This window comes from Helicoverpa zea, chromosome 30 (assembly GCF_022581195.2).
Source record: "Helicoverpa zea isolate HzStark_Cry1AcR chromosome 30, ilHelZeax1.1, whole genome shotgun sequence".
Classification (NCBI taxonomy): Eukaryota; Metazoa; Arthropoda; class Insecta; order Lepidoptera; family Noctuidae; genus Helicoverpa; species Helicoverpa zea.
Window position 1 is genome coordinate 1,023,688 of NC_061481.1, and position 23,041 is coordinate 1,046,728.

The window sequence follows — 23,041 nt, forward strand, 5'->3', positions numbered from 1 at the left end:
GTGCAGTAGTGTAACGGTGGATTGCGGTTTTGAAAATGTCAGTTGGAATTTCGTTCAATAATACAAAAAAATCTTATTATTGTTTATTATAAATGATAGCATTTAAGAACCATAATTCCCTACGAATAAACGAATGTTTGACTGTCACTTTAAAAATTGTAAGTAACATATATACTTCGGAATTTAACAATCAAAGAAATTTTAATTATTTCTGTTGTTTTAGATCAAAACACTTCTGAACGATAAACATAAACGTCATAACACCACAACCTGTGAAAACACGATTTACGTTGTTATTTTTATATAATTCACTTATTTTGCGCGAAGAAACCCTAGATAAAGTTAAAAATGACGAAACTAGCAGACAACGTGAACCCCAACATATACGACAAAGGTTCAGAACGTGAAATAACCGCTGCAGATTACGACGAAGATAACGAAGATTTGATTGACGAGCGAGAAATTTTCGATTTGATCAGAAATATCAATGATCCTGAACATCCTTTGACTTTAGAAGAGCTCCGTGTGGTGGAAGAGAGTGGTATTAGAGTGGATAATAAGGAGAATACTGTGTTTGTTAACTTTACGCCGACTATTCCTCACTGTAGCATGGCTACTTTGATAGGTAAGTTCCAGAAGGTTATTCTTATTGTTTAAACACTAGCCGTTTCCCGCTGTTTCGCTCGCGTCCTGTGGAAAGCACTTCTTATTGTCACCCAGAGTTAGTGTAGCTCCCCAACATTGAAAGGATTTTTCAAATCGGCTCAGTTCTCTTTGTGACATTGGGATGAACAACTTACAATATACTGTAGAGATGTAGTACTTAGTTAGATACTCTTTGATGTTTTATATTTGATACCTGGCCGGACAATAATGTAAATAAGTATATTCGATTTGAAATAGAATAGTTTTTATATTGAAGTGTGACTTCACCCCCGAGTCATAAAATAAACGCAAAGTTAAAGTTCCTCTTAATGTTTTAATTGAATATCCTGAAGATCCCCGGTCCCTAGCGCGCCACGCGCTACAATACATATACTTATATATATATGCGTATTTAAACCCCTAAGACAGCCCACTGACCAAAATATCCTCTTTTTTCTGTAGGGTTAATAATGGGTATTTTTATGACATCATTTGGATAAGACGATAAACAGTTTTGAGAGGTCTCAGAAATAAGCCGAAAGCTTGTCCTACCTACCTCTTCTATTATACCCATTTTATATATTAAAGCACACTTGTAATATAATTTTAAGTCAACATAACACTAATCAACTGACTTAAATCAAAATTTTTTCTTCTAGGTCTCTCAATCCGAGTCCGCCTCCTCCGAGCATTACCAAGCCGTTTCAAAGTGAGTGTAGAAGTCTCCGAGGGCTCCCACGTATCTGAGCATGCGGTGAACAAGCAGCTAGCTGACAAGGAGCGGATAGCCGCCGCGCTCGAGAATAAGAATCTAGTGCAGATCATTAATCAGTGTATTGCTGTAGTTTAATGTGGGTAGTTAGTAGTTCTTAGAAATTTTAATTCACCAATGAGATAAACATATTTTTTGCAGCTTTAAAAAAGTAAGTTTCCTGAAATTTTAACCTTCATGATAAAAAAAAGATTGTTTAAACCACCAATTACATAAACGTCTGTGAATAAAATTGGCGCTTATACTGGTTCCTGTATTTCAACTAAGAACTTATTTTTAAACTAACTGTTCCTAGCAATTATAGCAGTTACCTGTTGTCTTAAAACTACTTCCTGTAACTAGATAAGGGCCTTTGAGACAGACCGGCAAAGAGAGAGAAGAGCAAATTCTTAACACATTGAAAATCGAGTACTTAGTATTTGTAGTAAGGTTTATTTTTGCATGTGCACTGCTTTTGTCATTAAGAATGCTCGAAGGCGCTCGGTGTGAAATAATAAGAGGAGCCGACCGGCTCCGATCGCGTACTTTTTCTTGACGTTTGGCTCCGATTGCATGCTCTTTAATGCTCGCGCAGCCGATCGGATCCGGTCTGTTTAAAGAAAAATGCGCGCCGATGCTCTCCGACCCGGTCTGTTTGAACGGATCCTAAGAGTAGCCCAAGTTACTATTAATTACTTTTACTTAATAGCTGGTCATTTTAACAGAACTATCCCAGTTCGGTTAAAATGACCAGTCATATCTGAGATTAGCTGGATACAATAGTGTTTAGCCCATTTATCAAGGAAGGCTAAAGACTAGTTGCAAGCAGTCCTCACGAATTAATTAAAATAAAACAATCATGTAAATAGCAATAAAATAGTAAAAGTGCTTTATTTAACCAAAGTAAACACCATATAAAATTATGTGAATATAAAATAAATAAAATATAGTTTTAAGTTATAAATAAATAGTGTTTCATTTCATTTTCACTTAGAGTTAGCGGCTTTGGTCTCGTTCTTAATGTCTTCGTATGAAGTTTGATTCTGGAAAAAGAAAAAAAAAAACATAATTACAACTCAGCTTTGAAAAGAGCATATTTATTTCTTCACAACAGGTTTCTAAATTATCGTCTGCCTAGCCTTTTCCAAACAATGTAAAAATGAAAAAAATACGTTAACTTTTAAATTTCAACTTTATTTCCATAGTATAAGTTCTATTTTAGGTTTTTATTCGAACCATATCATACGGTTCTGATACACCGACCGAAACCACACTCGTCCTGATAAAAAGTAGCCTATGTACGTATGTAAGTACTATAAGGGTCAATTCCCACTGAAAGAGCAGCGGCCGGCAGCGGCCGTAAGAGCACGGAAAATGTAAGAGCGCGGCGCGGTGCGGCGCGGCGCGGTGCGGCGCCGCGGGGCCCGCCGCGCTCGCGCTCAATCCCTTGCAATTACGGCCGCTGCCGGCCGCTGCCGGCCGCTGCTCTTTCAGTGGGAATTGACCCTAAGGCTCTGTTTAGACTATCTGTGAATTACTTTAGATACCTTTAGAGAAAGGCTAATTTTTTCCAAGCGTGCGCAGTGGTTCCACCTGGATAAAACGTGGCCTATGTCCTTTCTCAGGCGCTAGTCTAAACTATTGGTGTCACCTTTGCAGGAAACCCACAGGCTTATTTTATCCGAGTGCGCGAAAGAGTCCTCACAGGACGTAGTTGTAACTGACGGAAGCTAGTATTTTAACCAAAAGGCTAGCCATTTAACTTACATCCCACATATCGTTGTCCCACTCCGGGAAGAGTTTCTTGAACACGCTCGGTTCTTCTCCTTGCTTTACAAACACTACGAGCGCTGTGTCTACCGTACGGTCTAAGCCGTCATCTTCTATGTATTCCTGTGATAAAAAGACAAGTTAATACGATTATTATTTTTCAAAAACATTAGAGTAAAAAAGCCCCATCGTAACAAGCTTTCTTTTTTAAATTAAAAAATAAGGCGAGGCTATAGTTTCAGGGTCGGGCTACCATGTACCATAGCTACATAGAGTAGATACAGACTACAGCGTATCAACCTACCGCAATCTGACATCTTCAGTTGATTTTCAACCTTATCAAAATAGTGGAAGGTTAGGTTAGGTTATGTTCCATTGGTAAAAATTTACAGATTCGGGTAGGTTGACCTGCTGGCGTCTGATTTACTCATCCATCATTAGCCGGTTTTGATCACCAGAGGCAGAAATTTGACAGAAATCCTATGGCAGGCTACTATCATCCTATCTCTAGTAAGCAAATCAACAGATAAGTATATATAATATTGGGAAAATACATATTTGGTATGTACCTACCTACGAGACATAAATAGTTATATTATACCTTGACAATATCTCCTTTAGCCATCTTGACGCGTTCGGGAATGTTCTTTCCTTGCCACAAGTATAGTTCCTCACCAGTGTCCAGGATGTAGGCACCATCATCAGATAGGTCCTGAAAATAATAGGCACCATTTTTAAGTATTTGACCAAAATATCTTGTTGTACAACAACTAATAAACCCAATTATGATACGCCTCGGTAAGACTAGTGTCAGACCTTCTGGACTTCTGCCGTTACAACAATAACGAGTGCTTAAGATGTTCACATGTCACTCGGGACCAGCCAGTTTATCGTGCTTTCCGAAACACGGAAGAATTCGTTACGACAAAATGGTCACCCATCTCTGGACCGACCGCGCCAAGCATTGCTAAATAAAACCCTGTCATCGATCATCCGCGCGGATTTGACTTAGCCACGAGGTCAAATTTTCCTTTATGTACTACCCCCATTCCCCCCTTAAATATTTCTTTATTTATTCCAATATATACGACCCCTATACATAAGTTTCCCTATACTACCTCTTTATACTTCCAACTATATCTACACCCTTAAGTACTCTATATACCTACTTCCTTATGTATTCCCCACTTCTTTATGTACTCCTTCTGTGTAAAGAGGTTTTAAGTCAAACGGACGTTTATGTTGTCCGTTAAAAAAATACCTGCAAGTTGTGATAATATACCCTACCTGCTGCGTATACTCCTCATCCAGATCTTCGAACCTGATCTTTTTGGAAATTTTCAGTATATCCTCCCTTATGTGCTTCACTTATACAATCCCTTATATAGTACCCTTATGTATTCCCCCTATGTATGTCCCCTACCTACTCCCCTATATACCAACCCTATGTACTCTCCTTATATGTAACTACACTCCCTTAAGTAATCCCCTACATACTCCCTTCCAGAACAGATTTAGAATCTCCCTTTTTCTAAGTCGGTTATACCTTCAAACTGTGATGATTGATCTTACCGGAGTTTCTTGCCGGCTCTTCTTTATGAGACCAACTTTTTGGAACCTTGCAACTAGTGAGACGTTTCACAAGAGCCTGTAAAGGCCTTTTTGAAATAATAACATTTGACTTTGACTTACCTGCTGCGTATACTCCTCATCTAGGTCTTCAAACTTAATCTTTTTGGTGACAGTGACAGTGACAGCTGTCAAAGTGCGCGGGGTTGTCACGCGTCTGTTGACGGCGTTGCGCCAGCCTGAGGGGTCTTCTTTCTCTTCTGGGGCTCCTCCTAGAAGAATTAGGGTTTGTCGAGTCAGAAAGTAACTCTTTTTGGGTCAGAATGAATATGGGATTGCTTTAAATAAAAATAGGTAAACATAGCGACACCTTCGTAATCGGTCGGTTAGCCCCTTGCTTGCGTTAGTCATAACTTCGGTTTTTTATGTTGGGATACTGAGTTTTGAAAATGATAATGCCTGATTTGCATGACTGCTATCGTTTTCTAGGTTATCTATAAGTAGTGGCCGCAGAAGATAAAATTTAACTACAGTAAATGTTGCTTATACGAGGCACTTTTCTTACTTTTCACATTTAAAAAATAACGAGACTTCAAAACAACCTACTGCAGAAAAGAATGAGCATCTCCTAGCAGTTCGAAGGGACTAATCCGCGCATTCGGTTAGAGTATACTCTCATTCTTTGTGCCTATAGTCTTCCTCGATAAATGGGCTACCTAACACTGAATGTCCGGAACCGATAAATGAAATTATTTTTACATTTATTCAAAGAAACTCTCCAGATTTATAACATTAATAAAGCAATAATTTACCTAGAGCCTCCCAGAACTCCTCAGGCTCGTCTCCTTGCTCAATAGTACTAATCTCCTTCTCTTTCACGATCTTCTCCACAAAACTGGTGACAGCTTCCTTTTCTGTGTCGTTGGATTCCTGAGAAAGTTAAAATTTAATTTAAAAAAATGCTCAGATTGAAGAAAGACAAAATTGTGAGAAAAGGCTTAAAATGTTTCAATTTCAATTTAATGTAAGACGAAAAACATGTCCTTTTTATTTCCATCGTGGTCTTAACCACATTCCGGTAGAAATACTTCCCACAAGCGAGTAAAAAGAAGCTTATTAATACTATGTCCTTTTTAAAACTCTAAAATCTAAAAGTCTTCAGAAAAAAATAAGGTATGTACTCTAGCTAATTCTCTCTAGTTACGATTGTTAAGTCTATGTAAGTCATGGTCAAAATCCTAGTTTATTATAAACAGTTGGCGCCCAACGTGGGGCCATGTTACAAGTCGTCACAAACGCGTGACATCTGTCGCGGCTCTCGCTGTTTCCTTTTTTTTATATGCAAACTAATTATTGTTTTCCCAAAACTGTGTTTTACATTATATTATTTCCTTTCCAAAACTCTTTTCATTTTAAATGGTGTCTTTTATGTCAAAAATTACAATAGAACATTAACCCAATTAAACTTTCCCCTTTTACGTTAAAATCATTAAGTATTTTTTTATGTACGAAATATTTGCCATAAATAACGCTTCTTACCTTGCCAATCCATATATATACCGTCTCTTTAGTCTCAAGAACATAAACGTCATCATCTTCCAGGTTATCAGCTTTCTCTTCAAGCTGAATAGCTCTCAAGTCTACTCCTGGTTCAGTACCTTCCACCTGAAAACATAAAACATTACTCCTTTGAAGAGCAAAGCATTTCGGAGACTGATCGTGTATTCGTGTGCCCAAGAGGCTGGTTAATCTTATGGTGCAATGTTGACGGCAGTCGATCTTGTCGACTATCGCGCTATGAGAGTGAAGGAATAGTGAGTGCCCTCGTGTCCAAGCAAATGTGCCTGCACTTTAGTATGTCCAGCGCTGGCTGATCTCCTTATATGATAACAGCCATGGTCGACAATCGGCAAGGACGCGATTGTTATCCTATTACGATGAAATTCCACCGGCAATTGTGCGCAACAACCTTTTTGTTCATGAGCTGGGAAACAAAAGTGAACTCGGTGCACATAAATGTTCACCAAGTAATGTGTGCGATATATTTTTGTAGATATTCACCTCACCGTGACAAGTTTATACCTATGGGAGTCCGTCAGGCTTTTTATACCTTAGTCAACTTGCACGTTTTTGTCACATTTTGCCGTGATGACAAAAACTGGTTGCAAAAACGTGACGACTTGAGTTGCGGTCCGCCTTTGATTTTTGCGAAAACAGTAACTCAGTTTTCTGATAAGACTGCGAAGAACTTACCCTGAACAGCCTAATGTTATCATCATCATAGGATCCCTTGGCATTCACGGGGCTGTAGTCGGAGTCTTTGCCTCCAAACATGATCGCTAGGTTACCTAAACGAAACAAAATAATGTTTAAACGTTTTTTGGGAGTGTTCTATGTTCCCAAATTAGTGTATTTTTAAATACTCATTATTTAATTCAGTAGTTCCTGAAGCAAGGGCGTTTAAAAAGAGAAATAGACAAACTCTTTCGTTTCCTGCTAAGGATGATACATAATTCCTCTTTTACTTCAACACTACTGGAAAGATTTTGATCAAAGGAAGCAATGTAGTTACATCATAGGTTTTTTTATCCTTGCATATTAGTAAGGATTATGAACAATTATTTTGAGAATCTCGACGCTAAAAAAAATTATGTCTAAAATCTACTCACCCTTGAAGATATTTAAGAAATGTTTGGGCTCCTTTCCTTGCGGTACCTTCACGACGGTAGCAGAGCTCTCTAGTTCATCCTCAATCTGGGAAACCAGCTCTAAGCCAGCTTGTTTGTCATCTGCACTGGCTTCTGAACCCTGAGAACATAAATTAAAGGTTTCTTAACCAAGAGTTGTAAATGTTGTAATTCTATGAGTTGTGCAGCTGCTGCCGCTGCGGCTGCGGAAAACTTCAAGCGGCGAAATTATAGTGTTACTTTGCGGAAATCTATGACATAGCCTCGCGGAATTAACGCTACATATCGATTTTCAGGCCGGATCGCTTTGTGGGTTTAAGAAACTTTCCCAACGCAGCTCGGAGTCTGATTGATTGATACACCTGTGTATGAGAGAGCATAATTTCTGTCGGTCCTGCTTGTAATCTCTCTCCGGTGGTGTCGGATTGGCGTCCCATTGTCCTGCGCTTGCTGATCTCCTTACCGACAATCGGCAAGAAATGAGCTTATGTATCCAATCAAAACCCTTTTTATGTACTTAGCACCCAATAATATACCTTATACCTTTTCCCAACTACGTTGGGGTCGGCTTCCAGTCTAACCGCATGCAGCTGAGTACCAGTGTGCCACAAGGAGCGACTGCCTCTCAGACCCAGTCCAACCCAATAACCTTCGGTAAGACTGGTGTCAGACACACTGGCTTCTGACTACTCATGACGACTGAAGAATGTTAAATGATAGCCGACCATTTCAAGACTGTGTACTTACCACCCAGTAATAAATAACATGAGCTTCCCCACCATCATCGTTGGTGTACTGGTACTTCACCACGTAGACCTCCGACTGATACAGCACGGAGACGCCTGAGGCGAACGCCTCGGTCACATCTTCTTGATCTCCTGCGATCCTGGTAGAAACATGTTCTGGTTAAGAAATGAAATAAAGAATGTAAGGTGCTTCGAACATAGAGAAGCTAGCTTTTTACATTATGGAATCCACATAATAATAACTAGCCAAGAAAGAAGGGTTCCATATCAATTATCAATAACAATCAAACGCCAAAAAACACGTTTTTTGTTTCAGTATTTTTTGTTATACCAGCAACAGAAATGCATCAACTGCGAAAATATCAACTGTCTTACTATCACGGCAAATGAGATACCTACAGACTGACAGATGAACGGATGATCAGCCAAGTAATAATCTTTCAATTCTACTCTTTGAGTATGGAACTCCAAAAATTACGTTTTAACGGGAGCATAAAAATAACGTAGGACGTCCACCAACAAGGTAAACAGACGTCATTATAAAGGTCGCCGTCGACGCTGGATGCAGGTCGCCGTCGACGCTGGATGCAGGTCGCCTCCAACAGGTATCTGTGGAGATCTAGGGGGAGGCCTATGTTCAGCAGCGGATGTCCTATGGCTCAGATGATGATGATGATGATGATGATGATGATTATCGTGAATTATAAGATCGGTGAACATAAATACAAAATTAAATAGATTAAGATTCAGACGAATAGAGAACCTCCGCCCGTTTAGGAAAGTCGGTTGAAAAAGCAACGTTCTTCATCAATTTCCCTCTCCATTCGTATTGTATTTTGACCAATTCATAAACGACTAGAATAGACTTCTTTAACAATCTCTTACCTAGTAACATTAAGACTGCCATCACCCTGGTCGGGCATGTATCCTCTAGCGGCAGCACTCTTGCCGATCTGCTTAGCAGCCTGAGCCGAATGCTCTGCATCCTCGGAGAAGTAGCCAGCATCTGTAGAATAGACCAGGTTATAGGTGTTTTAAGGAACTACTTATATCCCGCGTTTTCGTTTGCGTCCAGGGGGAATTCTTTGTCGTACTCGGACAAAATATAGAAAAGATGAGAAGTAGAAGATTGTCATGGTATGGGCATGTAATGAGTGTAACTATGTTGAGTGCTAACTATGGATGTAGATGGATGGAGAGGAAGAGGAAGACCTAAGAAAAGATGGATGGATTGCCTGAAAGATGACATGAATAGGAAGGGAGTGAGTGTCAGTATGACGAGTGACAGGGGAAAATGGAAGAGGTTGATATATTGCGCGGACCCCGAATAAAATTGGGAACAGGGCCGGAGGAAGAAGACTCGGACAAAATATATCCTGTATTACACGGGGATAATCCAGCATCTCAACAGTGAAAGAATTTTTCTAGTATAAATTTAGATGAAAGACCATATTATGGTGACGAACCTTTACGAACTAATTTAGTGTTTCAGAAAGCACGTTAAATTGGTGGGTTCCGGCTGTCCTGTGAACATCTTTGGCAGTCGTTACGGGTAGTCTTGAGACAACCTGTCTTACCAAGGAGTATTGGCTTGCCCCCGGGTAACTAGGTTGAGGAAATCAGATAGGCAGTCGCTCCTTGTGGCACACTGGTACTCAGCTGCATGCGGTTAGACTGAAAGCCGACCCCAACATAGTTGGGAAAAGACTCGGCAGATGAACTTACCTGAGTCAGTAACTAATCCTTTGGAGAAGCTGGAGATGGTCTCCCAATTGTGGAAGAATTGCTTGAAGGTAGAACTTTCAGATCCTTGTGATACTTTTGTTACGTTCACCTGAAACACAGCGAAAAAGAAAATAAATAAATAGAGCCTGCTATACAGACAATAAAATAAGTTAATTCTACTGAAAATACTACTAAGAACATCTATGCGTGAATCGGATTCGCGCAATATGGGTTCCGTTCTATATTATTTATAAAAAAATGTTTAATAAATATTTTAGGGACTCCCTGTATGTCCCTAAAATGTATTTATGTATTTATCAGTATTTCAACAGAAATAAATCATCTGGAACTTCTGTCTAACTATCACGCATCATGAGATACAGTCTAGGGACAGACGGACAGCGGAGTCTTAATATGGTTCCATTTTACCTATTGGATAGGAATTGTTAAAACGAATGCACGAATATTAAGCATTTTAACTATCATGTAGGTAATATAAAACTCATCTTTCACAAATAAATAAAACCGACTTCTATTACTATGCCTGAAACCTGCTCCTTAATGTGACTAATACTATGCTCAAAACCGCATCAAAATCGTACAAACAGACATATATACCACATACTGGTCAAACTCCCTTTTCTAAAGTCGGTCCTAAATAAAATTGAAACAGCTGAACACAACAAGAAGAACAGTCTACTCACCCAAGAAGGATAGTTCTTAGCATCGAAGTATTTATCAGATATCTCGTGGTATGCCTTCTTGACATCAGCGCTGACTTCCGATCCGATCCACACGTACACTCCTGAGCATGGAGTGTCTAGTATGTAGACCTCCTGAAAGATGGATAAATAAAAATTAATTTTAGAAATTAGCTTTTATAGGTAAGCGTTATAGGTTTAAGCATTATTTGTTTTAATTTTTACCACCTTTTGTGTTAACCATATCTCGGCGAATAAATATTTTCATTTCATTTCAAAGGTGGTAAATAAATAATAAAAAGAAAATGGTGGTAAATAATAGAATAAAAAGTATCCTATATCTTTGTTCGATTGAATGAAATTTTTCTAATAATAATTGGATTTGCTATGTTAGCTAAGATATTTAGTGCAATCGCTAATGCCGGCAAAAACGTAAATGTACTTAGGCACACGACCTTTCAAATGGACAAGTTAGTAGGTAGGACTCATTTTAAAATGTGATTTCCATATACCATGAGTCTAGAAAAATATCTTGGATAGCCCCATAGTACTAGTAGGTAACTACCAGAGTATATTTGAGCATACAAACAAACTCTTCAGCTTTATAATATTCATCATCCTCCGAGCCTTTTCCCAATCGTGTTGGGGTCGGCTTCCAGTCTAACCGGATTCAGCTGAGTACCAGTGCTTTACAAGAAGCGACTGCCTATCTGACCTCCTCAACCCAGTTACCCGGGCAACCCGATACCCCTTGGTTAGACTGGTGTCAGACTTACTGGCTTCTGACTACCCGTAACGACTGCCAAGGATGTTCAATGACAGCCGGGACCTACAGTTTAACGTGCCATCCGAAACACAGTCAATGGTGTCTAAGACATACTTAGAAAGTACATACAAACTTAGAAAAGTTGCATTGGTACTTGTCTGACCTGGGATCGAACCCGCGCTTTATAATATTAATAAAATTATTTGGAAAATGGTGTTTTTGCCTAACTATTCGCGAAACTGCAACTTTTGTGAACAATGCTCTTACATGTTACAGGCATTGTATGCTATTGAAAACTCATCACATCATCATCCCCCTGTCCTTATCCCAATTTTATTAGTGCTCAGCGCAGCATGTTTTCTCCTTCCATACTCTTCTATCTGCCATCATCTCACAAGTATCTAACACTCATTATACAGCCAACAAAACAAAAAAAAACTATATTACTTACATCAGAAGCCAAATGTTTCTGTTTATAAGGCTTGCTTAACGGCATCATCTCCAGCTCGTCTCCAAGCATCACCCTGTATAAGTATACAGCTGAAATATCCTCGCGGTAGTATAGCTGAAACAATACAGGGGAAATTAATATTTATGGAGCTTGTTTTAGAGGTTATAATTGCTTGGCAAATCTCTAGACATAAAAATCAACTCTTTAGCTATCAATGTGTGTTTCAAGTAGTTTCAAACGCGTCATATGGCTGGCAGGAGCTGGATGCGAGCAGCCGAAAATCGATCTCAGTGGCGTGCACTTGGAGAGGCCTATGTCCAGCAGTGGACTGCGATAGGCTGATGATGATGATGATGATATGGAAACTATTCACACCCGGAAAAAAAAATTGCCTATGTAATCCAGAGACAGTGTAGCTTCCCAACAGTGAAATATTTGTTCCAGTCGGTCCAGTAGCTCCTGAGATTACGTTAATCTTCAAATGAACAAACAAATCAAATCTCAAGCTTCATAAAATTATTTTATTAGATAATAACTTCTGTCAGCGGTTTCACCTGCATCTTGTAGGAAGTCATTAAATGGGTTATCTAACACTGAAAGAATTTTACGAATCGTCCAGATACCTAGTTCTTTGCTATTAGGTACAAAAACTCTTCAGCTTTATAATAATTAGTATGATTACTTACAGAGCCACCATCGTCGCTGGCGATTTCGTCTTTAGATCCTGAACCAAGAGCTGTGAAGAATAGGTCGTAATCTTCATCTGAAGAGAACTCATCTGCAAACAAAATAAATATTGATTGAGTGCCTTTTCAAGTTGGTCAGTACAGAATTGAAATATTATTTTAAAATGTAATAAAAATATGATAAATTAAGGTAGTTCTAAATGGCGGCTCGAGTCCACAGCTAGCATGTGTTCGCGCGGCGGTTGCAGTGTCGCGGACATGTTAGTAATGTTCGCGCGCAATGTGTTACTGTTTGCTACAGCGAGTACACCACGAGATACATGCGGTGTGCCATGCTAAACAGTGCCGCACACTGAATCTCGCGTTATTGAAACATTGTTCATTCCGAAGCTTTTTCCGCTTAATTTATTTGACAAGATACTATAAGAAATCTAACTATAGGTACTTCAAAAATCAAAAGGTACTTTCCAAAATTATGACATCATTAAAAAACCAAAATTGCAATCTATAAATTGCAGTCGGCATTTTACATAGTAGATAAAAGCAATCACTACAATTTACACAGCAAATCGATAATATTGATAAGCAGCCTTTCCAGGTAAAATTCCGATATTCTAAAAAGTTTGTTATCAAACACCGGTTTTTGGATATATAAACTTTTTATCTAACTGTATTTAAATTGAGGAAAATTGTATGTCATGTATGACTCAAAATATTTCCGGATATTGGGATTAAAACTCCTTCGCCCTGCGACCCCTAAACTTTTGACTGTTACTGTTACAGCCTTTTTATCGTCCCACTGCTGGGCGGCGGCCTCCTCTCACACGGAGAAGGATTGAGCATTAATCACCACGCTTGCTTAATGCGGGTTGGTGACTTCAGACTATATAGTCCAGGTTTCCTCAAGATGTTGTCCTTCACCTTTTTATTAACTTTTTTCAGCTATTGGTGTCCAAGATATACTTAGAAAGTACATGACATACAACCTTATAAAAGTTGCATTGGTACTTGCTTGAACTGGAATCGAACTCACACCCTCACACTCGAGAGGTTGGTTCTTTACCCACTAGGCCACAACGACTTTTTCTCAGCTTTAATTAACTTTTAGTCGGCTTATAATTTGTTTGGGCGCATAAATCAGTATGGAGGTGAATGATAGTGCCCACATTACAACAATCAGGTATCCGGCTGATATCAGATCGCTTAAAATGCTGATTAAATCTTCAATGTTGCATGAGCGTTTTTTGTATCTACATCGGCTCTAAAAATGCACCTTTGCCAACTTTGTTGGATTCCACTGGTGTGCAGAACTGTGACGTATAATGCATATGTTATGGACCAAGTGATAAATTGGGCAGTATAAATAATGCCCGGTCATTATGAAAAATGCCCAATATGAGAGTGCAATTTGATAATAATTATTCAAATAATCAAATTGACCGAACACTATACATATTGCCCGTGACCTTTTGGGCAAAGTAATACAAACATATTAAAATTGACCGTTATTGCCATTTAATTTAAAATAAACTAAATATTAAACCACTTAAATAATCAGCCTCATGATTTGGATTAATTATGAAGGACTTCTGCCTTAAAAATCCATTAGCTTTCGCATTAAAAAGTTAAGGAAAGTCATATTAAAAGGGTGCTTATTTAACAGGCTCCTTTTTAATATCATTATTCGCCCCCAATAATGTATGTTGCCTTCTTAATTACTAAGTCAGCCACAATTAACGAGCATCTAAATAATACTATCAGCCACTCGTTATCTTCTAAGTAAACCACTCTAAATACAACTCAGCATGATGGTTATTTTTTAGCATCTAAATTTGTAGCATGCATTCTAACAGTAAACTTCTAAAATACTATTAAATGACATCATAAAATATATTTATTTAGCTTCTAATTTTTTAACTCAGTACGTTTAAAATGTAAGCATGCAACATGCAGCAAGCATGGCTTCTGTCACAGCTCCGGTGCTGTGGGGCTCCGGCGGTCCCATGCGAGCTTATCGTCGCAGATGGTTTTCACGCTCACCACCGCAGCTTCGGCTTGCTGGCCGGCGCAGCCGGCCAGCCTCAGCCGCGTCGGCGAGCGTTAAAACTACCTGCACCTCAGCTCGCAGGCCGCCTCGCCCCTCCGCGCCTACGCGGTTTTGAATTGCACTCTAGGGGTAGGGCAGTCAAGACTACGTGAAGTCGGTTTTGCAGCGATACGTTTTAGTCACTAACTTCAATTTTTAATAGAATGTTTTTTAATTGAAGGTTATAAATGGCAATACGTTGAAAAGGAGGCCGAGTTAGTAAATTAGATGACAATGAGGTAAATAAGAAGGACAAGTCACAATAATTCAAAATCAAAATCAAAATCAAATTGTTTTTATTTCAAATAGGCCTTTGCAGGCTCTTATGAAACGTCAAATTAGTTGCACGGTTCCAAAAAGTTGGTCTCATGGAGAAGAGCCGGCAAGAAACTCCATAGACACTCTTTTAAAAAGTAATATTGTCACAAACATTCTATTACATAACAATAGTAAGCTGATAAAATTATACAATGCAACTGAAAGGTAAACAGTAAATCTATACAATCCAAAGAGAAAAGAAAAAGACGTTTAATTGCCAGGGAAGCCACACATGGAGAGATGAGTTATCGCCATATAATATCTTTATCGTCAACGAAGTCTTGAATTTTATAATAAGCTTTTTTAATGAGGGTGGATTTTACAGTGTTCTTAAATTTTATATCCGTGAGATCGGTTACACACTTAGGCAGCTTGTTGTAAAAACGGACACAGTTCCCTAAAAACGATTTATTCGATTTCGTTAATCTGAATCTCGGAACTACTAGTTTGTGCTTGTTTCTTGTATTAATCGAATGTATATCACTTTTAACAATAAATTGATTTAAGTTTTTGCGTACGAACATTATATTTTCAAGAATGTAAAGAGAAGGAAGTGTAAGTATTTCAATTTCTTTAAATAATTCTCTCAATGACTCGCGAGGGCCGAGGCCATAAATTGCACGAACTGCCCTTTTCTGGAGTACAAATATTGAATTTACGTCCGCCGCTGCCCCCCACAATAAAATACCGTAGGACATAATACTATGGAAGTAAGCAAAATACACGAGCCTAGCAGTAGCAACGTCAGTAATCTGTCTTATTTTTCTGACTGCATAAGCTGCGGAACTCAGCCTTTTTGACATTGCTGAGATGTGAGCACCCCATTGCAATTTAGAGTCTATGGTGATGCCCAGGAAGACGGTTTGCTTAATAACATCTAACTTATTATCGTCCAGAACGATATTGAGCCCTACTGGTGTTACATTAGGTAAAGAGAATTTAATACATTTCGTTTTAGAAGAATTAAGAAGCAAGTTATTCGCGGCAAACCACTTGCTCAGAATAACCAAGCTATCGTTTACGTTTATGGGACTAGATTCCTTTCTGTTAATTTTGAAGACAAGGGAAGTGTCATCAGCAAATAAAATAATATCAGAGATCTCAGACATCATATACGGGAGATCATTTATATAAGCTAAGAATAAAAAAGGACCTAAAATTGAGCCCTGCGGCACGCCCATTTTTACTAATGACCCAGATGAAGTTGAGCCACTTATGTCCACTACTTGCTGTCTATTTGATAGATAGGAAAGGACGAGCGCGAGAGCTTTACCACGAATTCCGTAGTGGTTCAGCTTACAAATGAGAGTGTCGTGGTCAACGCAATCGAACGCCTTAGAAAGGTCGCAGAAGATGCCCACAGCATCCCGCGAATCTTCCCAGGCGTTTAAGATTTGGGTGATCAATCTTGCACTTGCGTCAGTGGTGGACCTACCCTTTGTGAAGCCGTACTGGCGGTCATGAAATATGGTGTTTAAATTAAAATGTCTTAACATCTGATCTAACATGATCCTTTCGAAGATTTTACTAAAGGCTGGAAGGATTGAAATAGGTCTGTAGTTGGAAGGGTTTTTCTTACAGCCTGATTTAAAGATAGGAATAATTTTGCTGAGTTTCATCAAGTCAGGGAAGATACCGTTGTCAATGCAAAGGTTAAAAATTTCACTAAGTATTGGGGCAACACTCTCAATAATGGAATTAATGACTGTGACAGAAAAGCCCCATAAGTCCTCAGTCTTTTTTAGATTTAAAGACTTAAATGCTCTTTTAATCGTGTAATCAGAAACACATTGAAATTTAAAACTAGGTACATTTCTACTGAAGTTTTGTCGAAGTAACGACTCAGCTAATATCGAAGATGAATTAAGGGACTTGGTAACCTCTACGGGAATGTTTGAAAAAAAGGTGTCAAAAGCATTGGCAACCTCTACCTTATCTGAGAAAAATTGATGACCTTTACTTAAAGCTTTCTATAGAATATTTAGTTGGTGTTGTAAAAAAGACGAATTCGTTTATTAGAGGCCATGTCATTTCCCCGTTGCTTAGTTATAAAATTAGAAGTTTAATCATGTGTCCAATAAATAATTATGTGGCTAGACTTATATTTTCCCATATTAAAAATATAACATAAAATATAATTAAATTTAAAACAACAATTTTACAACATATCTTTGTTTTATAGAAATGACTTATGTATTATAAAACAAAATAAACCAAAGTTTAAGTAATTATATAGACTCCTTATTTGGTATAATTAACATCTGCTCTAATAAAAGTCAAATGAAAATATCACCGCATATAGCTTTATTATCAAATTGCCCAACTGTCATGTAGCAATATAATAATGCCCGTGCAATGTGATAAATAATGAAGTTAAGATAGTTATTAATCACTTGGCCCGATAAAGCTAGACATTATTCATAATGCTCGGGCATTATAAATAATGCCCGAATTAATCATATGGTCCATAACACATACAAACTTAGAAAAGTGACATAATAGGTACTTGCTTGATCTGGAATCAAACAAACATACAGTCATACTTCATCATCAGCCTATCGCAGTCCACTGCTGGACATAGGCCTCTCCAAGTGAGATCGATTTTCGGCTTCTCGCATCCAGCTCCTGCCAGCCGTCTTGCGCAAGTCATCACTCCACCGTGCCTGAGGACGTCCTACACTACGTTTGCCGAGGCGTGGTCTCCACTCTAGAACTCGTTTACCCCAACGGTTATCGGTTCTTCGGCTAATATGGCCAGCCCACTGCCACTTTAGCTTGCTGATTCGGTACACTCAAACTTGAGAGGTTGGTTCTGTTCAAACTAGGCCACCACGACTTTCGCCTTTGTCGCCGAATGGTGACAAAAACTATTCTATGTCCTTCTCTCGGATCTAAACTACCTCCCCTCTAATTTTCTTATATCGGGTGTGTCGTTCACAATCACAGTAAATGAAATTATGCGTTAATATATGTCGATTAACACAAAGAAAAAAGAAAAATACGTAAAAATAAAAAAATGCATTTTTCAAACAAAGTAAATAGGATAAAAATGTGCGAAAATTAGAACACCATATAAAAGTCATTCATTAGAAACAACTGAAATTCTCCCTTGAAAACTGACAGCTGTCAACTGATCAAAACATTCAATACTCCTAACTTTATCTCTGCTTTACACATGATCTTGTAAATAAAAACGAAAAATGACTCCTGTGGTTAAACCACTGAATGGATTGAGTGATTTTTTTTTACAATTCGCTATAGAATATCATAAAGTATATGCGATAGGATTTAATGTGATTGTGAACGATACACCCTGTATATATGAATATCAAGGATGATGATGTAAAAAGAACTTACCAATAATCTCAATACTAGCTCTGCCGTTATGCTCTTCATCCCTCAACTTATTAGCTACAGAGATGATCTTGCGTCGCTGCGTCGCTTTGGCTCCTTCAGGCATTAGCACGAATATATCATGGTCTACTTCGAGGATGAAGCAGTGGTCTCTGGTCAGGGAGGAGGCGTCGGCTTCTACCTGTAGAGAGAAAAGAAGGTTTTAAGTAAAGGATTTGTGAGGAAATCTTTACTATAAGTTTGTTTGTGTGACGCAAAAACTACACAATAGATTCTTGTTATACATACTTTCCAGCAGGTAGTTCTTATAAATATTTTATAGAAGCTGTTTTTTGCGGTATAAGTCCGGCCCCGAGGAAACTACTGACCGTAACGGATAAAATTTATACATTATGTTACTGGGAGATATTGTAGCTTCTTGACAGTAAAATATATTTTCGAATCGGTCCAGCAGTTTCGGAGCCTTTACTTTGTTTGAATATAACTTTGTCTGTCATTCTAGTTTTTACGCCATAACCATTGAATCGATTTAAGTTGGCATAATAAAGTCTCGAGCCCGAAAATCGATATCCATAGATAGGTCATCACCGATTCCGAGAACTAGTTTCCTTGTAACAGTTGGGCAAAGCTACTTTAATATACAGAAATTGTGGATTTCCAAATCAATTTCATTGATTAGGAAACACTTTATCATGATTTAAGATTTTAAGCAAATCGGTGGCATGATGATAAATAGTACCTAATCATACTTTTACCTATTGATAATAATTATAATTTGATACACGTAATTCATTAATTAGTAGCGATATACGGAGATTGAATTGATTGTAATTTCTTTTGATAAATGAATACAATAGAATTATTATAAAAAGTTATTTTTGCGCAAAGCGCCGTTGAGCCGAAATCGCTTTGTGAGTTTTATTCAGAAAGCAGCCCGAAGGAGTTTTATTTGCAACTTACTTCCTTACTTTTTCTTTTATCAGTAAATAATTATAGAACAACAGTGGTGGGCGGACGTTGTTGTGCACATGATGTTGTAAATTATGAAAACGAAAAATGACCCCTGTGGCCAAACCACTCAATGGATTAGTTTTTTTTCTACAATTCGCCATAGAATGTCATAAAGTATATGTTATGGGATTGAAAGTTTACATTACAGGAATTTAATCAATTTTTGCAACCAGGTGAGAAGTAGCCTGTTCTAGGTTGTCTGTTTACTGTTTACCAAATTTCTTTTCAATCAGCTCAGTAATTTTAATGTGTCCGGTGTACAGACAGAGAGACAGAGTTATAATATTGAATAGGGATTTTCCTTTTTCCGTCTACTAGACCTGGACAAAATACACAGCAAATCATGGTAGGTAATAACAAAACTACACCCTTACCTCTTCAATCCTCATATTATCACATCCAGACAGCTTGAGGAGTCGTTTCTCAGCACCAGCGTTGGTCTCCACCTCCGTGAACCCTGACTCGTTACCGCCTTCCATGTATCTGATTGCTGGAGAGAGATGAGGTAGAGTTTAATAGGAAGAGAAAAACTATCAAAATTATTATCGTCCATAATATAAAGTTGACAAAGTTAGTTTGCTAACTTATCTCATTAACTATGGGACCAATTTGAGGTTTTAAACAAGTCAAACATGTCGAGATTTATGGGTGAATAGCTGTTCGTTTATTCTTGCAGTTTTAGATAGTCTTATATAGACTATCAAGGAAAGATTCAGGCTTTTCGCGATCTGTGTGTGCTAGGCAGATCCCACGGGTTACTTACGTGTCAAACCACTGGCGAAAGCTGAACAATTTGTTTGCATGTTCTAATTTCAGGAATTACCGATTTGAAAAAAAATTACCTTTCTTTAGCCATGTTAGATAGCCTACTCATCTAGGAAAGCTATAGCTTATTATAATAATTACCACGCGAAGCAGGTGAAACGGCTGACTGAAAATAGTATCTAGATCACCCTTTACCCCAGTCATGGACATTTCTAGAAGTTACACAGAAGAATGTAAACTCACCAGGCTTAAAATACCCCAGGAACTGACTGGACTCGTGACCCTGAACTTCTCTATGATGTACCGCTTTCCCTCCGAGCATATCATCCAGGGTCACCGTCCATATGGCTGCGGAACCCTTCTTGTCTTGAGTCGTCTTGCTGCCGAGCCAGAAGTGAGCATCGTGATTCAGTGAAGAGTTTGATTGGCCTGTCGTCTGTCAAGGGAGAAAAAGAAATTCTTAATGACAAAAGCAGTGCGCATGCAAAAATAAACCTAATACTTCAAATACCTACTAAGTACTCAATTTTCAACGTGTTAAGAATTTGCTCTCCTCTCCGAGCCGGTCTGTCTGAACCGACCCTTAAGCTGCAAAATGGATCTTATTTCAACGTCATAATCTGTCATTTTTTTCATTTTCGAAAGTCGTGGTGGCCTAGTGGGTAAAGGACCAACCTCTGAAGTATGAGGGCGGTATATCTTAGACACCATGGACTGTGTTTCGGATGGCACGTTAAACTGTAGGTTCCGGCTGTCATTGAACATCCTTGGCAGTCGTTACGGGTAGTCAGAAGCCAGTAAGTCTGACACCAGTCTAACCAAGGGGTATCGCCCTTGGTTAGACTGGTGTTCAATGACAGCCGGGACCTACAGTTGCCCTACGGTTGCCCAGGTAACTGGGTTGAGGAGGTCAGGTAGGCAGTTGCTTCTTGTAAAGCACTGGTACTCAGCTGAATCCGGTTAGACTGGAAGCCGACCCCAACATGATTGGGAAAAGGCTCGGAGGATGATGAATCTGTCATTTTTTTAGACAAGTGTTCAACAGACGTTTAAAAGTTTTTGTGGTACGACGGTTAAAATCGAAATCAAAAGTCATTTATTCAAAGTAGGCTGAAAATCAGAACTTTTTGAAGGTGAAATTTACAAAGAAAGCCCCCAAAACGCCCGCCCTTTATGTGTTTTTGCTGGGAAGAAGAAGTGGTGGAACAAACTCCCCAGCTACATAGACACTTATAAGATTGTGTGAAAGTCGACGTAGCTAGAAATAATGTTACTTGTGAGATGACGGCAGATAGAAGAGAAGAGAAAAGTATGGAAGAGGGAAACATGGTGAGCCGACCACGAAAAAATTGGGATAAGGGAGGGAGGAAGATGAATCATAGATTATGCGTCCAAGGCCACGGCGGCTGTCCTCACATAAGGAGATCAGCCAGCTGCGCAGGACATATTATAGTGCACAACGTGCGGTTTTACTTTAAACGATCTTTCTGTAACTGCGGTGTTTGTCATGAATCATAGATTAAGGATTCTGAGACAGTCGATATGGTGTGAGATGACGGCAGATAGAAGAGTATGCAAAAGAAAAACATGCTGACCACGAGTAAAATTGGGATAAGGTTAGGAGGATGATGAGAAACAGAGATTGGATTCACCATTTAATAACTGTTTTGTCGAGAAAGTCGCACGATCTAACAAAGGTTGCATATAAGCGCTGGTCGCATTCTGCTTCCAATCGGCCCTTTTGGAAATCAATGGGGAAAGGAGGCCTATGTTCAGCAGTTGCTTGAAGTTAGTTGTGCCACTTTTTCTTCGCAGCAAAAACACATAGGAAGTGGTGAAATGTAGTCGTTTTGGAGGCTGCCTTTTGTAAATTTTTAAATTCAAAAAGTGCTGTTTTGCAGCCATGTTTGAAGGAATGATTTTGAGTGTATGTTATGATGATGACTAGTGCTTCTAATAACACATATATGGTGGTTTCTATTACCTTAAGAACGATGTAAGAGTCTCCATTGTAGAACTTGCCATACAGTTTTGAGTCGATGGCAACCGGTTCGAATTTCTGAAAGAAAATTTTGTTGTTAAAAACCTACGTCTTACAGTGAATTGGAATCTAGCGTATATATAATATGGCTAGTTATCTATTTGTAACTTTGACGCTAGTCAATATTCTAACGGTGTGAGTCACACCGCATGTATCTATCTCGTGGTGTACTCGCTAGCAAACAGTAACACATTGCGCGCGAACATTACTAACATGTCCGCGACACTGCAACCGCCGCGCGAACACATGCTAGCTGTGAACTCAAGGCATAGCGCTAAATAGCCTTATTTTTACTATTTTCCTTTACTTTATTCTTATACTATTTTCCTCAATCATCAACCTTCTTTACTAATTTACAAACTTAAACTACTTTACTGTTGTTACTGTTACAGCCTTTTTATCGTCCCACTGCTGGGCTGCGGCCTCCTCTCACACGGAGAAGGATTGAGCATTAATCACCGCGCTCGCTCAATGCGGGTTGGTGATTTCAGACTATATACTTTTAGTCCAGGTTTCCTCAAGATATTTTCCTTCACCTCTTTATCAGCTATTGGTGTCCAAGTTATACTTAGAAAGTGCATACAAACTTCGAAAAGTGAATAATAAATAAATAAAGAATAAAGAATAGCCAAACAACTTACCTCGATAGTCCAAATTTCAATACCCGGACTCGCACCGGCGTCGGCAAAAGCTGGGTGATCCATTTTCAACCACTACACAGACTTAAAAACAAATAAACCTACGAAAAACCGTTTAACAACTAGAAAATAAATTAAAGAAATAAAAAATAAAGTAATAGCAACAGTGTTTAGTGAATAAGGTAAGTTTGAATACTGAAACTGGATTTGGCGTTGTGCGAACAAAATAATGCATTAATCTGGTATCTTATCTTTAGTATCTTAGAGTATGAAAATGGCTGGAAACGTCCTACATACTAATAACTTTGACACTAGTCAATATTCTACCGTC

General features: G+C 38.6%; 2 protein-coding genes across 2 annotated transcripts; one reads left to right on the plus strand and one right to left on the minus strand.

The window, feature by feature from the left end:
- The first annotated feature begins 202 nt into the window (after window positions 1-202).
- LOC124644641 (MIP18 family protein galla-2) lies at window positions 203-2,356 on the plus strand. The gene is made up of 2 exons (XM_047184133.1): window positions 203-625; window positions 1,305-2,356. The coding sequence occupies exons 1-2, from the start codon at window positions 349-351 to the stop codon at window positions 1,493-1,495; spliced, it is 468 nt and encodes a 155-aa protein (XP_047040089.1). The 5' UTR covers window positions 203-348; the 3' UTR covers window positions 1,496-2,356.
- LOC124644639 (gelsolin, cytoplasmic-like) lies at window positions 2,259-22,922 on the minus strand. Its single transcript, XM_047184131.1, has 19 exons — window positions 22,714-22,922; window positions 22,016-22,090; window positions 20,275-20,467; window positions 19,641-19,756; window positions 18,259-18,436; window positions 12,498-12,589; window positions 11,812-11,925; window positions 10,598-10,729; window positions 9,894-10,002; window positions 9,054-9,174; window positions 8,170-8,308; window positions 7,405-7,543; window positions 6,989-7,083; window positions 6,275-6,400; window positions 5,548-5,665; window positions 4,859-5,007; window positions 3,768-3,878; window positions 3,164-3,289; window positions 2,259-2,439 (listed from the first exon to the last, which is right to left on the minus strand). Exons 1-19 carry the CDS (start codon window positions 22,774-22,776, stop codon window positions 2,383-2,385), a joined length of 2,253 nt encoding a protein of 750 aa, XP_047040087.1. The 5' UTR covers window positions 22,777-22,922; the 3' UTR covers window positions 2,259-2,382.
- Between the last annotated feature and the right edge of the window lie 119 nt (window positions 22,923-23,041).